General features: G+C 41.9%; 1 protein-coding gene across 1 annotated transcript in view; it reads left to right on the top strand.

The window, feature by feature from the left end:
* Window positions 1-19,699, top strand: part of LOC106569067 (laminin subunit gamma-1) — an 86,156-nt gene extending 66,457 nt beyond the window's left edge. Inside the window, exons 13-28 of the mRNA XM_014140013.2 lie at window positions 318-506; window positions 1,538-1,783; window positions 1,982-2,135; window positions 2,449-2,591; window positions 2,842-3,020; window positions 3,232-3,388; window positions 3,704-3,909; window positions 4,114-4,193; window positions 4,463-4,600; window positions 4,774-4,918; window positions 5,257-5,406; window positions 15,418-15,532; window positions 15,795-15,994; window positions 16,183-16,341; window positions 16,819-16,918; window positions 17,136-19,699. Of these exons, the coding sequence (XP_013995488.2) occupies window positions 318-506; window positions 1,538-1,783; window positions 1,982-2,135; window positions 2,449-2,591; window positions 2,842-3,020; window positions 3,232-3,388; window positions 3,704-3,909; window positions 4,114-4,193; window positions 4,463-4,600; window positions 4,774-4,918; window positions 5,257-5,406; window positions 15,418-15,532; window positions 15,795-15,994; window positions 16,183-16,341; window positions 16,819-16,918; window positions 17,136-17,392 (2,618 nt within the window). The 3' untranslated portion in view covers window positions 17,393-19,699. The remainder of the gene's footprint in view (window positions 1-317; window positions 507-1,537; window positions 1,784-1,981; window positions 2,136-2,448; window positions 2,592-2,841; window positions 3,021-3,231; window positions 3,389-3,703; window positions 3,910-4,113; window positions 4,194-4,462; window positions 4,601-4,773; window positions 4,919-5,256; window positions 5,407-15,417; window positions 15,533-15,794; window positions 15,995-16,182; window positions 16,342-16,818; window positions 16,919-17,135) is intronic.
* The last annotated feature ends 634 nt before the right edge of the window (window positions 19,700-20,333 follow it).

Raw genomic sequence — 20,333 nt, 5'->3', positions numbered from 1 at the left:
ATAGGATGTCATTGTAAATAAGAATTTGTATCTTAACTGACTTGCCTAGTTAAATACAGGTTAAATAAAAAGAAATAAAATAGGCAGCCTACTCTCTTCTCATCTACTATAAAAAGCTGTCTGGATATAAAATAGTGGGCCCTTTAAACACTCATCGGTCTTAGACTCCCCCCTGGTGGCGGCTAGGGAAAGGGAAGGGAAAGGGGATAGCTAGTCAGTTGCATAACGGAATGCATTCACCCGAAATGTGTCTTCTGCGCTTAACCCAACCCCTCTTAATCAGAGACATGACGTGTGTGTTTGATGTCTGTTTGAAGGGATGTGTGACTGCCAACACAGCACAGTTGGTCTCAGTTGTGAGAGGTGTAAAGACGGTTACTATGGAGACTCCACTGTGGGGAGTTCCAGCGACTGCAAGCCCTGCCCCTGCCCCGGAAGATCCACTTGTGCTGTCGTGCCCAAGACCAAGGAGGTTGTCTGCACCAACTGCCCCACAGGAACCACAGGTAATATTTAAAGAGAAATTGTGATAAAAAAAAAAAACGCATGTAAATAATCTGGGATGGAAACTTTGCCGATGTATAGATTAGAACCACAGGTTCTAATCAACTGTTTGGTATAGTCTGTAGGTAGTTTTGAAATTGTCAAATACTGGTTGAATTATATACTATTTATCACAATTCAAGACTGTTTATAAAAATAAAATAAAAACATATTTATACAGTGGATCAACTGAGACCAAGGTCTCATTTGCAGTAGAGCCTGTTTTTTAATACAAAGAAAAAACAACATGCATAAATACACAAGACATATACGCATTAAGAAAAGAATCACAATGAACATTTAAAAGATCAGAAATAGATTTTTTTGAATTGTGTAAGAGGCACTAGAACATCCATTCTAATAGTTTTTTTGTAAATTGTTTCACATGTGAGGTGCAGCGTAACTGTAGGTGCATTTTCCGATCTGTGTAGAAACTGGGAGGATCTGAAGTGTAATGTAATTCATCGACCTAGTTTTAGAATGAGTCATTCTATAAGAGATTAGAGATATCAAATACATTGGATGTTTTTGCATTAACGCTTTATAGATAAATAACATAAAGTTCTGCTCTCTTCTGGCGGCTAAAGAGGCCCAAAACTCCTTCTAGATATAAGGAAAAGTGGTACGTTTTAAAACCAGAGCCAGTAATGAACATCGGGGCACAACGATATACAGCATCCAAGGGTTTAAAGTGTGGATGCTGCAGCATGCATGTAAATAACATCCCCATATTCCAATACAGACATGAAGGTGGCCTGAACCATTTTCTTTCTATTAACAGATGATAAACAGACTTTGATTCTGTAAAAGAAACCACTCTTAAACTTCAACTTTGTAAATGGATAAAACATCATAATCAATGTTCCAAATTGCGTTTATTGTATGTACCTATTTCTCAATTCAGTTCAGTAGTTGTATGTATAGCAGCTTTTATTAGATATTCAAATATATTCATTATCATGTAATCTAAACTATGAATTGCATCTTTCCCCAGGCAAGCGCTGTGAGCTGTGTGATGACGGTTTCTTCGGAGACCCCCTGGGTGAGAACGGGCCGGTGAGGGTGTGTCGGGCCTGTAAGTGTAGCGACAACATCGACCCCAACGCTGTGGGCAACTGTGACCGAGAGACCGGGGAGTGCCTCAAGTGTATCTACAACACAGACGGCTTCTTCTGCGACCACTGCAAAGAGAGCTTCTATGGAAGCCCTCTGGCCACCAACCCCAACGACAAGTGCAAACGTAAGATGAGAAATTGACCAGCATGACGTGTGTGTGTGTTTGTACAGTTGAGTTCCACATACTGACTGATGTGTTCATCGGTGATAATAGGTCTCTCTATTCCGTTCTATCCTGTGTACTGTTGAGTTCCACATACTATACAGAGATGACTGATGCTTGCAGTGTTAGTCATGGGTTTCTCTTCTCTCCTGTCCCCAGCCTGCTCCTGCTCGCCGTACGGCACAGTGGACAGACAAACCAGCTGTCTACGGGTCACAGGCCAGTGCCCGTGTCTCGCCCACGTCACCAATAGGGACTGCAGCGCCTGTGAGCCTGGCTTCTTCAACCTGCAGAGCGGAACAGGTTGTGTACGGTCAGTACCCACTCTGTAGACCTTCACTCTTTACACCTTAATATCCAGCTTTTAGTAGAAGCATTTCTGAGTAGTTAATAAGGTACTCCCTTGTAGAAAAGACAAAGAAATGTATCATCTTTTTTGGTTTGGGATTTGTCACATTCAACACAAAAATAAAGACCAATAAACATTAATAATTATTAAAATTAATAATCATCTTACTAGAAATTGTGGTCTGTTATATGAAGCCATATCTGTTTGATTGTGTTCATGACTCTGTTTCAATAGCTAAGGTAAAATATGCCTTGATTTTATTTTGGTGTCGTGACAGATGCACCTGCAATCCTATTGGGTCCACCAATGGTCAGTGTGACATCGGTTCCGGTCAGTGTGAATGCCAGCCCGGCGTCACCGGTCTGCGCTGTGAACGCTGCGAGGTCAACTTCTTTGGATTCGGATTGTCTGGCTGCAAACGTATGGCTACCATACTTTTCCTTCTTTTTCTATCCTCTACCATTGTGATTAAACTCTTGCAACATTTCATATTATGGCGTGCAGATGTGCATTACTATATCACGTGTGGAGTTTGTGTCTGATGGGAAGAGAATATCATTCTAAGTCCCCTGTGTATTTGTCATTGTAGCTTTTCAAACCTCCACTCTGGAATCACACATGTTTTACGAGCCTTTTTCATTGATCTGTTTCTCTTCTTCCTCTACTTCAGCGTGCGACTGCGACCCAGAGGGCTCCTCCACGACCCAGTGTAAGGACGATGGCCGCTGCGAGTGCCGCCCAGGCTTTGTGGGAGCCAGGTGTGACATGTGTGAGGAGAACTACTTCTACAACCGCTCTACTCTTGGCTGCCAGCAGTGTCCGTCTTGTTACTCTCTCGTCAGAGACAAGGTACAGACTCTTGGTGTTGTTTTTGTCAGTTGATTATTTTTGTTAATAAAGTTGAGTTCTAGCACACCATCTCTCCTCCTTCCTTTCCTGTCTCTCTTCACTTTCTTTGTCCAAATATTTTTAAAATATATTTAATTAAGTTGTGTGCTTGACATGTCTGTATAGCTGCATAGGCAACCACACTAACCCTTATGGTTTTACACTTCTATAGGTGAACCAGCAGAGACAGAAGCTGCATGACCTGCAGAATTTGATTGACAACCTGGGCTCTACGTCGGAGGCTGTCAGCGACAAGGCCTTTGAGGACCGTCTGAAGCAGGCAGAGAAAGCCATCATGGACCTGCTGGAGGAGGCTCAGACCAGCAAAGGTACAGGACTTTAAATATGTCCATTTAAAAAATAATATATGTCTTTTTTAAAGTAGGTCTCACTAGCTTGAAACAACTAGAATTAGACAAGAAAGGCCCTTGTGTCAGTTTTTAAAGATGTATTCGGCCTAATTAACTTGAAAGAATGCTGTTCTATCCCAGTAGAGTTAAATCAAATGATTCAGGAATGTTAGTTGTGAATGCTGTTTTCAGTTATGTAGTGGGGTGGTATGCACACATCCATTAAACCTTGTGCTGGATCAGAGAGGATTATGTGAAATGTACTTTTATTTACTTCATGTTCTATATTTTCAGATGTAGACAAAGGCCTGCTGGAGCGCCTGGGAAACCTGAACAACACGCTGACCACTCAGTGGAACCGTCTGCAGAACATCAGGAACAGTGTGGACGACACGGGAACCCAGACCGACAAGGCCCGCAACCGGGTCCGAGACGCTGAGAACCTGGTCGACCGCGCCCGCGAAGAACTGGATAAGGCCAAGAACGCCATCAGCAAACTGGTCGGTCATCCCCTAATGATAATTTTGAGAAATGTATTTGTTTTATACAATATTCATCCAATATTCAACCATGTATGATCTATTTTTGCTGTACAGACCCCCAGTTCATATTTGGTCCCGTAGCACAATGAACAAGTCCTCCTGCATGAAAAAAGAAATAACGGGGGTTCATTGATTTCGTACTTTATTATTTTTCTCGCCCAGGACATCAAAACACCCTCAAACACCGCAGATCCTAACAACATGACCGTTCTGGCAGAGGAGGCTCGCAATCTGGCCGACAAGTAAGAACTGCTACAATGATGAAACAATTGTTGTTCTCTGAAATGTATTGTCTGGGATGTGCTATTCTTGGCTGAAAAATGGGGAACACGCAAAAAAATGAAATATTAATTGCTTTAATTAAATCAATATAATTGGTAGGCCAGAACAAAAATATATATTTTTTGGCGCGTGAACCCTATCACCACTTTTTATCTTATTTTTCTTGAGCTGTAAGAAGCCCCGTCACGTAGTCGATGAAAAATATAAGCCTCATCCTGTTACCTCTGAGACATAAAATGGATGCGGATCAAATTGAGAAGATTGCCAAGGATGCCAACGACACATCCACCAAGGCTCTCAACCTGCTGATGAAGACTCTAGATGGCGAGGGAAAGACCAACAAAGACATTGACGAGCTCAACAGGAAGTATGTCACTGTCAGCAACAGCACTTTTCTGTGATGAATCCTCCTTTATTTTCTCAATTGAAATAAATCCCATTTCAGGAACATTTATTCTGTCCGGAACATGTCATATGCTAGTACAGGTTCAAATCCCCTCACCACTTTTATAATTGAAACTGTCATGTTCACCCTCTCAGGTACAATGAAGCAAAGGACCTGGCTAAGAACCTGGAGAAACAGGCCAACAAGGTGCATGCTGAGGCAGAGGAGGCAGGCGACAAAGCCCTGAAGATCTACGCTAACCTGACCAGCCTGCCACCCTTCAACACCAAATCACTGGAGGTCAGTGGCATGAAGTGACTAATTCTCTTTTAGGGGGAGACAAAGACTGCATCCCAAATGACACCCTATTCCCTTAATAGTGCACTACTGTTCAAAATTAGTGCACTAGAAAGGGAAATAGGATGTCATTTGGGAGGTAGGCAGCATCATCAGGCGTCTCTTCATTGATGAAACAACCCTTTGGAATATGTTCCTTGTCTCGAATGATTGACAGGATACTCTTCAGATTCATTGAAAGGGTTTGTGTATCACAAGACGTACATGTAAATGGCCATCAGGACATTACTGAAGTCGTTTCCAAGTCTTGAAAGATAACTTACCTTGACTTCTGATTACAGGACGAAGCGAGCAAGATCAAGAAGGAGGCGTCAGACCTGGACAAGCTGATTGACAAGACAGAGAAGGAGTACAAAGACCTGAGGGACGACCTGAGAGGGAAGGAGACTGAGGTCCGCAAGCTGCTGGAGAAGGGAAAGACTGAGCAGCAGGTAGGACAGGAGACCATTACTTAGGGTTGCAAAATGTTGATAACTTTCCAAAATTCTCAGGCTACCAGAAATCCCAGTTGGAGGATTCCCTGATTTCCTGCTTATTCCAGCCTGATTCCAGGAATCTTCCAACCAGGATATCTGGAAAACCAGGGGCCTCATAACAATTGTGTACATTTCACACTAAATATCTGCATGTGCCATTTATGAAAGGAATACGTCCGTAAGAAAATATTGAGATTTATAAACTTGGAGCACGCCATACGTACGCATGTTTCCCGTTCTAAATCCAACCCATCCTACAACTGTGAACTTGCGTTAGAACTTTGAAAAACACCCTCCATTCACTAAGACTGTGAATTGCCAGGGACCTGGCAATACAATATTATCCCGATACCTAGGTGCCGATACGATGTGTCTTGCGATTCTCACGATTCTATATTTATTGCCGATTCGGTATTGTGATTCGATGTTCCAAACGTGTTGCTCACCATTTTTCTGCTGCAGAGGGACAAGAGGGAGCCATGAGAAAACCAGTTTTGATCAGTAATAGAAATAAAAGTGCTAAAAACAAATTTGCTCCATATTTAAAAAGAAGATGGTGCAGGTACATCCAACAAGCGCAAAAAAAAAATTTGCGATATTGTCAAGACGATACGGTATATCGTAAAAAATGATATCCCGAAATGTAACTGTATAGGATTTTTGCTTCCCCATCAGTACCATTCAGAATTTATGGTGACAATAACGCCCCTTTATTTGCAGTTTAATTTTTAACTATTGAAATGGGCCACGGCTGTTTCTAAAAGAAAGAGCAATGGCTAATTAGATCACATTTCTGTAGAGCTGTGGGCAGAATGTTTTGATATTTTGCAGAGACTTTTTCAAACTAAACATCAAATAAAATAACATTTTATTGGTCACATACACATATTTAGCAGATGTTATTGTGGGTGTAGCGAAATGCTGGTGTTCCTAGCTCAAACAGTGCAGTAGTATCTAACAATTCACAATACACAAATCTAAAAACTAAAAGAATGGAATTAAGAAATATATAAATATTAGGACGAGCAATGTCGGAGCGGCATTGACTAAAATACAGTAGAATAGAATACAGTATTCATAAGAGATGAGTAAAGCAGTATGTAAACATTATTAAAGTGACTAGTGTTCCATTATTATTGTGGCCAGTGATTCAATGTACAGTTGAAGTCGGAAGTTTACATACACTTAGGCTGGAGTCATAAAACTAGTTTTTCAACCACTCCACATTTTTCTTGTTAACAAACTATAGTTTTGGAAAATCGATTAGGACATCTACTTTGTGCATGACACAAGTAATTTTTCCAACAATTGTTTACAGAGATTATTTCACTTATAATTCACTGTATCACAATTTCAGTGGGTCAGAAGTTTACATACACTAAGTTGACTGTGCCTTTAAACAGCTTGGAAAATTCCAGAAAATGATGTCATGGCTTTAGAAGCTTCTGATAAGCTAATTGACATCATTTGAGTCAATAGGAAGTGTACCTGTGGATGTATTTCAAGGCCTACCTTCCAAATCAGTGCCTCTTTGCTTGACATCATGGGGAAATCAGCCAAGACCTCAGAAAAAAAATTGTAGACCTCCAAGTCTGGTTCATCCTTGGGAGCAATTTCCAAATGCCTGAAGGTACCACGTTCATCTGTACAAACAATAGTACGCAAGTATCAACACCATATGACCATCCAGCCGTCATACCGCTCAGGAAGGAGACGCGTTCTGTCTCCTAGAGACTTTCTTGGTAAGCAACTCCAGTGTATATTTGACCTTGTGTTTTAGGTTATTGTCCTGCTGAAAGGTGAATTCATCTCCTAGTATCTGGTGGAAAGCAGACTGAACCAAGTTTTCCTCTAGGATTTTGCCAGTGCTTAGCTCCATTCCATTTATTTTTTACCCTGGAAAAACTCCCCTTGCTTCTACATCTGTATTGCTTGCTGTTTGAGGTTTTAGGATGGGTTTCTGTATAAGCACTTTGTGACATCTGCTGATGTAAAAAGGGCTTTACAAATACATTTGAATGTACTTTGGTGCGAAAAGTGCAAATCAATCCCAGAACAACAGCAAAGGACCTTGTGAAGATGCTGGAGGAAACATGTATAAAAATATCTACATCCACAGTAAAACGAGTCCTATATTGACATAACCTGAAAGGCCGCTCAGCAAGGAAGAAGCCACTTCTCCAAAACTGCCATCAAAAAAGCCAGACTACGGTTTGCAACTGCACATGGGGACAAAGATCATACTTTTTGGAGAATGTCCTCTGGTCTGATGAAACAAAAATAGAACTGTTTGGCCATAATGACCATTGTTATGTTTGGAGGAAAAAAGGGGGAGGCTTGCAAGCCGAAGAATAACATCCCAACCGTGAAGCACGGGGGTGGCAGCATCATGTTGTGGGGGTGCTTTGCTGCAGGAGGGACTGGTGCACTTCACAAAATGGTGGATTCATGAGGAAGTTAATTTATGTGGGTATATTGAAGCAACATCTCAAGACACAGTCAGGAAATTAAAGCTTGGTCGCAAATGGGTCTTCCAAATGGACAATGACCCCAAGCATACTTCCAAAGTTGTGGTAAAATGGCTTAAGGACAACAAAGTCAACGTATTGGAGTGGCCATCACAAAGCCCTTGCCTCAATCCATAGAAAAGTTGTGGGCAGAACTGAAAAGGCATGTGCGAGTAAGGAGGCCTACAAACCTGACTCAGTTACACCAGCCCTGTCAGGAGGAATGGGCCAAAATTCACCCAAGATATTGTGGGAAGCTTGTGGAAGGCTACCCGCAATGTTTGACCCAAGTTAAATAATTTAAAGACAATGCTACCAAATACTAATTGAGTGTATGTAAACTTCTGACCCACTGGGTATGTGATGAAAGAAATAAAAGCTGAAATAAATCACTCTACTTTTACTATTATTATTCTGACATTTCACATTCTTAAAATAAAGTGGTGATCCTAACTGACCTAAGACAGGGAATTTTTACTAGGATAAAATGTCAGGAATTGTGAAAAACTCAGTCAAAACTGTTCGCTGCCCTGGCACCCCAATGGTGGAACAAGCTCCCTCACGACGCCAGGACAGCGGAGTCAATCACCACCTTCCGTAGACACCTGAAACCCCACCTCTTTAAGGAATACCTGGGATAGGATATAGTAATCCTTCTAACCCACCAAAAATATATATATATATAGATGTACTATTGTAAAGTGGTTGTTCCACTGGATATCATAAGGTGAATGCACCAATTTGTAAGTCGCTCTGCTAAATGACGTAAATGTAAATGTTTGTCTAAGGTGAATGTAAACTTCCGACTTCAAATGTATATAAGGCAGCAGCCTCTAAGGTGCAGGGACGAGTAACCGGGTGGTAGCCGGCTAGTGATATCTATTTAACAGTCTGATGGCTGTTAATCAGTCTCTTGGTCCCAGCTTTGATGCACCTGTACTGACCTTGCCTTCTGGATGATAGCGGGGTGAACAGGCTGTGGCTCGGGTGGTTAATGTCCTTGATAATCTTTTTGGTCTTCCTGTGACATTGGGTGCTTTAGGTGTCCTAGAGGGCAGGCATTGTGCCCCTGGTGATGCATTGACCAGACCACACCACCCTCTGGAGAGCCCTGCGGTTGCGGGCGGTGCAATTGCCGTACCAGGCGGTGATACAGACCGACAGCATGCTTTCAATTGTGCATCTGTAAACGTTTGTAGGGTCTTATGGGTCAAGACAATTTTTTTCAGCCTCCTTCATCACACTGTCTGTGTGGTTGGACCATTTCAGATTGTCAGTGATGTGTACGCCGAGGAACTTGAAGTTATCCACCTTCTCCACTGCGGTCCTGTCGATGTGGATAGGGGCGTGCTCCCTCTGCTGTTTCCTGAAGTCCACGATGAGCTCCTTCATTTTGTTGACGTTGAGGGAGAGGTTATTTTCCTGGGCCCTCACCTCCTTCCTGTAGGCTGTCTCGTCTTTGTTGGTAATCAGGCCTACTACTGTTGTCTTCTGCAAACTTGATGATTGAGTTGGAGGTGTGCGTGCCACGCAGTCATGGCTTAACAAGGGAGTACAGGAGGGGGCTGAGCACGCACCCCTGTGGAGCCCCTGTGTTGAGAATCAGCAAAGTGGAGGTGTTGTTTCCTACCTTCACCACCTGGGGGCGGCCCGTCAGGAAGTTCAGGACCCAGTTGCACAGGGCGGAGTTCTGACCCAGGGTCCCGAGTTTAGTTATGATCTTGGAGGGTACTATGGTGTTGAAGGCTGAGCTATAGTCAATGAACAACTTTCTTACATGGGTATTCCTCTTGTCCATATAGGATAGGGCAGTGTGCAGTGCATTGGCGATTTCATCGTCTGTGGATCTATTGGGGCGGTAAGCAAATTGAAGTGGGTTTATGGTGTCAGGTAAGGTAGAGTCGATATGATCCTTAACTAGCCTCTCAAAGTACTTCATGATGACAGAAGTGAGTGCTACAGGGCAGTAGTCATTTATTTCAGTTACCTTTGCTTTCTTGGGTACAGGAACAATGGTGGACATCTTGAAGAAAGTGGGGACAGCGGACTGGGATAGGGAGAGATTGAATATGTCTGTAGACACTCCACGGCTAGGGATGCCGTCTAGGCCGGGAGCTTTGCGAGGGTTAACACGCTTAAATGTCTTACTCACGTCGGCCACGGAGAATGAGAGCCCACAGTCCTTTGGAGCGGGCTGCGTCGGCGGCGCTGTGTTATCCTCAAAGCGGGCAAAGGCTGTTTAGCTTTTCCTGGAGCAAGACATCGGTGTCTACAACATGGCTGGTTTCCCCTGCATGCCATACATTGTCTGCACGTTCTGCAAGATTGATTGTATATTCAAAACAATTTAAAAGTAAATGCTACTGCACTTCTATGCAAAAGACTAATATATATTTTGTTTAGTAGGGCTGACCCCAATTAGTCGACTGGTCGATTGTTTGATCGTTAGGCTGTAGGTCGACCGAGATTGTTTTAGTCGAGCAGTAACAAATAGATACAGTGCATTCGGAAAGTTTTCAGACCCCTTGACTTTTTCCACATTTTGTTAGGTTGCAGCCTTATTTTATTGTATTATATAGTTTCGTTTTTTTTCTCATCAATTTACACACAATACCCCATAATGACAAAGCAAAAAAACGGAAATATCACATTTACATAAGTATTCAGACCCTTTATTCAGTACTTCTTGGGTATGACGCTACAAGCTTGGCACACGTGTATTTGGGGAGTTTCTTCCCTTCTTCTTTGCAGATCCTCTCAAGCGCTGTCAGGTTGAATGGGGAGCGTCGCTGCACAGCAATTTTCAGGTCTCTCCAGAGATGTTCGATCGGGTTCAAGTCCGGGCTCTGGCTGGGTCACTCGAAGACATTCAGAGACTTGTCCCGAAGCCACTCCTGCATTGTCTTGGCTGTGTGCTTAGGGTCATTGTCCTGTTGGAAGGTGACCCTATGTCCCTGTCTGAGGTCCTGAGCGCTCTGGAGCAAGTTTTCATCAACGATCTCTGTACTTCGCGCCATTCTTCTTTGCCTCGATCCTGACTAATCTCCCAGTCCCTGCCGCTGAAAAACATGGCCCGCAGCATGATGCTGCTCCAAGCGGGATGTCATGTGCCTTTTTACTGAGGAGTGGCTTCCGTCTGGCCATTACCATAAAGGCCTGATTGGTGGAGTGCTGCAGAGATGGTTGTCCTTCTGGAAGGTTCTCCCATCTCCACAGAGGAACTCTGGAGCTCTGTCAGTGACCATCGGGTTCTTGGTCACCTCCCTGACCAAGACCCATCTCCCCCGATTGCTCAGTCGGCCAGCTCTAGGAAGAGTCTTGGTGGTTCCAAACTTCTTCCATTTAATAATGATGGAGGCCACTGTGTTCTTGGGGACCTTCAATGCTGCAGAAATGTTTTGGTACCCTTCCCCAGATCTGTGCCTCGACGCAATGCTGTCTTTGACCTCATGACTTGGTTTTTGCTCTGACATGCACTGTCAACTGTGGAACCTTATATAGACAGGTGTGTGCCTTTTCAAATCATGTCAATTGAATTTACCACAGGTGGACTCCAATCAAGTGGTAGGAACATCTCAAGGAGGATCAATGGAAACAGGGTGCACCTGAGCTCAATTTCATGTCTTCATGTCTCATAGCAAAGGTTCTGAATACTTATAAGGTATTTTTTTTTTTATTATTATTTTTATACATTTGCACATGTCTAAATCTGTTCTCTTTGACATTATGGGGTGTTGTGTGTAGATTGCTGAGGATTTTTTTTTTTTAATCCATTTTAGAATAGGGCTGTAACGTAACAATGTGGAAAAAGTCAAGGCGTCTGAATACTTTCAAAAGTTTGGGATCATTTAGAAATGTCCTTGTTTTCCATGAATACCTACATGAAATGAGTTGCAAAATGAGTAGGAAATATAGTCAAGATGTTGGCAAGGTTATAATTAATGATTTTTAATTGAAATAATTGTGTCCAAACTTTGCTTTCATCAAAGAATCCTCAATTTTCAGCAGTTACAGCCTTGCAGACCTTTGGCATTCTAGTTGTCAATTTGTTTAGGTAATCTGAAGAGATTTCACCCCATGCTTCCTGAAGCATCTCCCACAAGTTGGATTGGCTTGATGGGCACTTCTTACGTACCATACGGTCAAGCTTCTCTCACAACAGCTTAATAGGGTTGAGATCCGGTGACTGTGCTGGCCACTCCATTATAGACAGAATACCAGCGCTGACTGCTTCTTCCCTAAATAGTTCTTGCATAGTTTGGAGCTGTGCTTTGGGTCATTGTCCTGTTTTAGGAGGAAATTGGCTCCAATTAAGCGCCGTCCACAGGGTATGGCATGGCATTGCAAAATGGAGTGATAGCCTTCCTTCATCAAGATCCCTTTTACCCTGTACAAATCTCCCACTTTACCACCACCAAAGCACCCCCAGACCATCACATTGCCTCCACAGATGGCGTCAAGCACTCCTCCAGCATCGTTTCATTTTTTCTGCATCTCACGAATGTTCTTATTTGTGATCCGTACACCTTAAACTTAGATTCGTCTCTGTCCAGTGTCTGTGTTCTTTTGCCCATCTTAATCTTTTCTTTTTATTACCCAGCCTGAAATATGGATTTTTCCTTACAACTTTGCCTAGAAGGCCCGTATCCCGGAGTCGCCTCTTCACTGTTGATGTTGAGACTGGTGTTTTGCGGGTACTATTTAATGAAGCTACCAGTTGAGGACTTGTGAGGAGTCTGTTTCTCAAACTAGGCACTCTAATGTACTTGTCCTCTTGCTCAGTTGTGCACCGGGGCCTCCCACTTCTCTTTCTATTCTGGTTAGGGCGAGTTTGTTCTGTGAAGGGTGTAGTACACAGCGTTGTACTTCAGTTTCTTGGCAATTTCTCGCATGGAATAGCCTTAATTTCTCAGAACAAGAATAGACTGACGAGTTTCAGAAGAAAGTTCTTTGTATCAGGCCGTTTTGAGCCTGTAATCATTTTGTGTGTGTTTATTTGCACCCATCTCATTGAACTAATCCATTGCGGAGGCTTAGAATAAAAGCCAATTTGTGCTTGATCCGAAAATGTGGTCGGAGGCTCCATATGGATGGTGTGACACAATTGCGAAGCCTCCAGAAGCATGGAGAGGCCAAATCAAGCTCTGTACTGCATCACCATGTGTCTCTGACATTTTTCTTTACAACTCGCAGGGCTCTGTATAGCACTTCTCTCCAGAATGTGCTCCCTCCCGCCTATTTGTGCATATTCAGAACTTGTTTGCGTTTGATTGTTAGTGTATGTCAATATACATTTACATATATCACCAGTAGTACATTTACTGTTAATTCCTATCATTTCTAATCTACAATGTTTGTTACTTTGGCTATGGTCATTTTTGCTAATGCATTCAATATTATTATTCCTGTCTTTCCATTGTCGGAGTGGACACATTGTTTGCGGAGTGCACAACCTATGCCACACTTTTGAGAAACACGTTTTTGGTTTATTTCATTCCATTTACGAGTTTTGGCAATTTATTTATTTTATTTGGAGCTCTCCTGTCAATGTAGAGTAAGGCCGCGCACGCGTAGAAGTAGGCCTATAGTCTACCTGGCCAAATGTAAGCATATAAATGTGCCCATTTGGGGATCTGATAGTATTTCTGATTGGTTTAACACACCACCACTAATGACCTGTGGAGCTTCTCAAGGTAATGTTTTCTTCACATCAAACAAGTCTGTTTTTCCATCCATTGAGAATACAATAGTTCTTTAATGTATTTAAGAAATCTTTCCAGCTCTCTCCCTTTCAATAACCACTCTGATCCAGTGGAAGCGTCATAAAATAGGCCAACCTGGTTACTTCTTATCAGTGCTTGCTTTGGACTGAAATAGGTTCTGGTACTCATTTTGGGTGCTGGTACTGTTTATATTTAGGTGCAGGAGCTCCACAATACTTTTGAGCAGTATAACATTTGAAGAAGCCGGTACTCCGCTCCGGTGAGCTACTGCCAAAGTCAAGCACTGCTTCTTATCCCAAATAGCACAAATAGCCTACAGCTGTGTCTGTCTCGAGCTCACTGGCAACTCTGAGGGACCAGAATATTTTATACAATGTTGCAAGTTCACTAGCTTCAGGCCAGACCCAAGTTAATAGTTGATACAATGTTTCAAATAAAACAATTGGTGAGGACGATGAGCACGCAGATGAGCTTATCGGAGACTGTTTCTGACAGTTTGTGTAGAAATGCTCATGATCAGGAATGTCAACAAATTTGCGCACAACATTTGAAATAAGCTTTTTGTGTGTATGGAACATTTCTGCTATCTTTCTTTTGTTTAAGCTTATGAAACATGGGACCAACACTTTACATGTTGTGTTTATATTTTCAGTGTAATTGCAGTAGCCTACTTACAGTAGTAGCATACATATTTCAATGTAAAAGGTCAACTGTCTGTTCAACTGTTAAATTAAACTATGTAAACTATGTAGCCTATTATAAACCACACTGTCTATTGGATCGCATACAGCAAAACGTAAAATACTAGGCTCAAATTAAATGAGAGATTCATATGGTAATTTGTTGTAGGGAATATGAATCCATCACAGCCAGAAAAGGTGAGGAATTTCTTCTGCAATCGTTATGAAAATTAAATAAATAGGAAATAGATTCCTATGTCTAATTATTCTAGATTCCAAAAATAAAACACAGCGGCAAATGGCTCCTGTTTTTTATTTTATTTTCAATAGCGTGTCATCACATCCCCCATTTGCACAAAATATGCCTATTTACATGCCTACTTACTTGCCTCCAATGCAATACTTCAACCACTAGATATTGTATGTAAAGTTTAAGGTTTGCGAGGAGTTAAGCACATTCTCATGTGAAGTTCAGTTTTTATAAATGCCAACTTTTGCATGAAAACTGGCGAATGCATGTTTTGTACATAAGCAAATGAGGCCCCTGGAAAGTTTGGGAACATTTACCAGAATTTCGCAACACTACCTTTTTACTTTCTCTTTCTTGTGTCTATAACTTTTGCTCTAAATAGACAAACGTCAACATGTGATCTATGCCTCGCATGTAAACCTCGTAAGGTGGTGGTTTCCTCCTTGAAAAAGCTGGAGTATGTCTCCGTCTAAGATTAACGTGCCTCATTAATTGACGCTTGAAATTGAAATTGACCACATTGCGTATGTGATGAATTACCACAGTATTTATGGGCCTCCTCACTCGTTCAGCCACTAAGTATAGTGAAAATGAGCAAGCCATGAAGCCAGAATTATTCAAATAAAGGTAGTAGTATGCATGGCTCTAAATTAACATGTTTCATTGGTAGCACTGGTGCTCCTAGCTAAGAAAATTTAGGAGCACCCAGAAAAATATATGTTTAAATTGACTGATGACTGATTCCCCCGTCTGTCTCTCTCTGTCTCTCTGTCTGTCTGTCTCTGTCTGTCCGTCTGTCTGTCCAGACTGCAGATCAGTTGCTGGCTCGTGCTGATGCTGCCAAGGCGCTGGCTGAGGAGGCCGCCAACAAGGGGAGGTCCACCTACCAGGAGGCCCAAGACATTCTGGGGAATCTGAGAGGTACGTAGGAGCAGGGCTGGTAGAGAGGCCAGAGAAGGGTCCCTCTCTGCCCCATACTAACATTAGATCAGGGGCTTTTTTAAATTCTGAATGGTAACGGTGAAAAGCGTATCCAGATTAGTATGTAGGATCTCAGATGGATGTTAAAGGAAACGCTATAATAATAGTATAATGCAAAGTAGTGAGTCACCAGTATTTTCTATCACATATAAGATATGTAATCAATCTGTCTTCTCATTTTCCTTCTCCATTGTCAACACAGACTTTGACAAGAGGGTGAATGACAACAAGACGGCAGCTGAGAACGCCATGAAGAGAATCCCAGAGATCAACGCCACCATCGCTGCAGCCAATGAGAAGACCAAGCAGGCTGAGGTGGCGCTAGGCAACGCAGACGCAGACGCAAAGGAGGCCAAGAGCAAGGCGGAGGAGGCAGAGAAGATAGCCAGCGTTGTGCAGAAGGTACATTATATTTCTGTTATTTTATAGCTAGATACATTATATGACCATTGTGTATGCTAGAGTCCTGAAATGACAGGGCCAAAATCAATGGTGGCCTCTTGATATAAAGTGTATATATAAATGGTGTTTCAGTGGATTAAATGTTTTGTTGATTTGTTTTTGTCCCCCTCTGCCTGTGGACCACACAGGGTTCTGCTAAGACCAAGGCGGATGCAGAGAAGGCCTTTGAGGACACCAGGAAGCTGGATGGGGAGGTCAATAACATGATGGACCAGCTAAGTGCAGCAGAGGCAGAGCTCGCCAAGAAGAAGGCTGATGCTGACCAGGACATGATGATGGCTAGCATGGTGCGTGTCTGTCTGGGTGTGTCCCAAATGGCACCCTGTGTTGTGCACTACTTTTGACCAGGGCCCATAGGGCTCTCGTGAAAAGTAGTGTACTATATAGGGGAATATGGTGTAATTTGGGATGCATACTCTGTATCTGGGGCTCTGTTGTTTTAAATCTACTGATATCATTCAATTCTCAGAATCTTAGGAACCCAATTCTTAGGAATTCCTAGAAGATCTCTTTGGGTTGGAAATCAGCCCCAAGAGCTCTACGTGTTTGTGTATAGAAGCAGTCTACACAGAGCTGGAGTTGCAAAATGTTTATTGTCCTTGTTTAAAGTTGTTAAGAGACAATGAGACTAAACAATACGCAATAGGAAGTGGATGAGCAAGCTACTGAAGGTTAAAGGACCTCACAAGTGTTTACTGAGTTACAGCTATCTTCGTTGTGGATTGGAATCCTGACATGTCAACTATGTTGTTTTGGTATTTCAGGCATCAGACAATGCGAAGGAAGCTGAGGACAACGCCCGGAAAGCCAAGAGCGCAGTCAGGACCGTTCTCAACACCATCAACGACCTGCTTAAGTCACTGGGTGAGTGGTATTTGATTTAGCAAATGGTTATTTCTGTAGGTATAAGAATACAAACAGGGATATAATTGTCTTGTGATTCTGTTCTGTTATTGTTTCTGGCTTGTGCATCATGTGTAACCAAACAATATTCCATCATTCAGGGTTTTACTTGCACAAGTGAAAATGACTGTACTTAAATCATTGAGCTAAAGCTTATACCTCCTCTTTTCTGTTTCAGGCAACATTGACAAGGTGGACCTGAGCAAGCTGGGCTTGATTGAGGGGTCGCTGAAGCAGGCCAAAGACAAGATGGCGAATAGCGACCTGGACCGCAAGCTGACGGAGCTGAACAACGTGGCCAAGAGCCAGGAGGAGATGATCACCGACTACGACAGGCAGATCAAGGAGATCCAGTCTGACATCGCCAACCTCAACGACATCAAGAACACGTTACCCAACGGCTGCTTCAACACCCCATCCATAGAGCGGGCTTAACCCCCTCTATCTCCGCCCCCTATCCCGCCCCCTATCCGACCCCTGTACCCTTCCTCATATCCCGTCTGTACCACTCCTTCCCACATCTAACACTCGGGCAGAATGCCACCGTTGTACCAAAACAGTTTGTCTTTTTTGGTATTTTGTTTGTCTTTTTTTCAGCAAGAAGCCAATTGAAGCCAAGTTTCATGTTTTTAAAGAAAGGAAGAGGGAAGAGCATAAGCGGCAGAACCTGAAATGAACTAAGGGCGGTCGACAAAACCCGCGCATCCATTCTCCTTAGGTGCAGCAGGTTAGGAGAGGTGTGGCTTACCTCGCTCCAGAAAACCCACATGACTGCACCACCTCCAGACTGTTCCTACACTACTACGTAGAGGAATCACAACCTAAACCACACCAACAGAGAAAACAAGGAGAAATGTCCTCAGCCTTTTCAGATGCGTCTGTGTCATATTATATACTTTTTTTAAATCTGATATGGTATCAAACAAGTTATCCTTACCCATCATTCTAGACCCAAGGGCATGTTGGGAATGGTTTGTCTGTGTGAGATTTTTTTTGCTAAAGGTATTGAGAAACGTTCAATGCATATGTACCATCCTCTGTGTTATCAACCATTTATTTAAAAAAACAAACCGTGAAGGAATCCTTAAGTTTCTGTTTGATTTGCCTCCATTCGCTCCCAAAGCTACATGTCTTGCATGGAGAAAGTATTCCTGTTACAATTATACATTTTTACAGTATTCAACACTACTATTCTGTTCCACATGCACAACTGAAAAGCTGTTGAATGAAACCAGTTTGTCGGTCTTTAAAATGGCTCTGATATGTTTGCCAGTTGAGACAGGCCTCTACCGCCCAGTGAAACAGCATGGTTAAATATCATTTAAATCATTTATTTTAACACTACAAATCATGATTTTTGTTAGTTCCCCTCCCCCCCCCGAAGCTGCTGCTTAATACAGGTTTGCTGCAAATCACACATTAACATTCTACACTACAAGGCAAAATTCTACACTATGCAACTTTGTACATTTGCGTAGCAAGACTTTATCTGATACACTGGTGCTAATAATGATTTCAAATGTTATATTTTTTGTGTGAATGTTTTTTATTATGATAAAGAGTGAGGAATTGTTATTTGTGTAAATATGTGCTTAAATGATTCGGGGCTGGCTGATTGTTAAACCCAAGACCCATCAGCCACCTCATATAGGTTCTATCACAAAAACAATCGACTGAAACCTCCACATAATATATAAATATATATGATAAGTTCTGTGGTATAATATGCTTGCTTGTATACATGGCTCAGTGTTGTTGCCTCATAGCTCTGCCATTATTCATTTGTTTACTTCTCAGTGGGTGGTCACAAGTTAATTGATGAATGCTTTTATAAGAACCTTTACCTTTGACTGACAAGATCAGGACTTTTGTGTTTGTGTGTAAAGGATGGCCCTAAAGAAGCCATCTGTCTACATTAAGCCTAACATTTCGTTTGACTGAATTTATATGCTCGTCTCCAAGAAAATAAGCTTGGTCACAAGTTGCTAGTTAACCATTTTTTTTTGTTAGTGTTTTGTGCCTTAATATGTGATTGTAATATTCACATCACTTAGTCCCTAACGAGGGCATCACGTTTATCGCATACGTTGCATTGCCTTTCAGACATACACTCGTCTCATCACACGTTCACTACATGGTATCCTTACATTTGAGTAGAACAGCAGGGACTTTGACGACAGGTCCAAAACATCAGTCAGCCAGCCCCCATACAGTAAATGAATAGGTTATAACCTGGAAACTACTCATCCTTCCCAGTTCCCATTCAACATCGCTCATATCCTCAATACACCAATACTCACTCCTTTCCTTAGCCTTCTATCATGTTATCTGTTTGATAGTTATGTTTAGCTAACTTTTTGCCTAATTTTATAGATGATGTGGCAGGGACTAAAACGATCTCCTCTGCAGTGAACCATCTTTTACCCTCTATTACTCCTCCAGGTCACCACGCTGCTGTGGAAGGATGTGCAGCACATACTGTTTGATGTATAAAACAGTATTTCTAATTTATAATGTCTCAAGTATTTGTATTATTTTGTTCTTGTAGATGATGATATGTATGTGTTGCACAATCCTTTGGAGGACATCTTCTGTTCTGTTTTGGTTCTGTCGTACAATACAATACAAGGCACCTAGTCACTGAAACATTTCATTTGTAAGGACCTGAGAAAACCCAGCTTGTTACCCATTTGCCTGTAAATTCAATCGTAACATTGAAGTAATAAAAAATTATTACAGGAACTCTTCAGTTGATGTGTGATTGTATTGAATGTCATGCTGACTCAGTGTTCTGTACATTGCATTTGCGGAAATATGACAATGTTTCTCATGAATCTACTCCAGTCTACTCCGCAATGTAGTTTTATCTTGAGGTTATTTAGTCTTTAGGACATGCGGGACAATGTTCCAGTTTATTAGTTGGGTCGTTACATGAAATGAGTGCTTTAAAAAAAAATATATGTCTGTGCACAAATATTGAATTTTAAAAGCCTGTTATATTAAATAAACTCTGCTTTACTATAGACTACATGGAGAATTGTATACATCAGATTTTTGTTATATGAATAAAGACTTAAAGTGCCAAAGTTCAGCATTTTGACCGTGCACCCTCTGTGACTTCTAGGCAGATTTTAACCCACTCAACCCAAAAAGTTCAATTTTTCAGCATCATTGTCAAGCACTAGTTATTTTGTTGCTTTGACAAAGTCATTTCTGAAGATTATTTAATGTGATTAGTGATTTCATTTTAAGGTTACAAAAAACCCTGTCACGTGAAATGAGCTCTTGTTTTAATATAGTGTAACTATTCCTTAAAAAAAAAAAAAATTCTAAAACATTGAACGTCAAAGCAGGTTCTACTCTTCTGGCCATTTTA

The sequence above is a fragment of the Salmo salar genome, chromosome ssa14 (genome assembly GCF_905237065.1).
Source record: "Salmo salar chromosome ssa14, Ssal_v3.1, whole genome shotgun sequence".
In the NCBI taxonomy this organism is placed as follows: domain Eukaryota; kingdom Metazoa; phylum Chordata; class Actinopteri; order Salmoniformes; family Salmonidae; genus Salmo; species Salmo salar.
The sequence above is the reverse complement of the archived record's forward strand: the minus strand, read 5'-3'. Positions and strand labels throughout refer to the sequence as shown.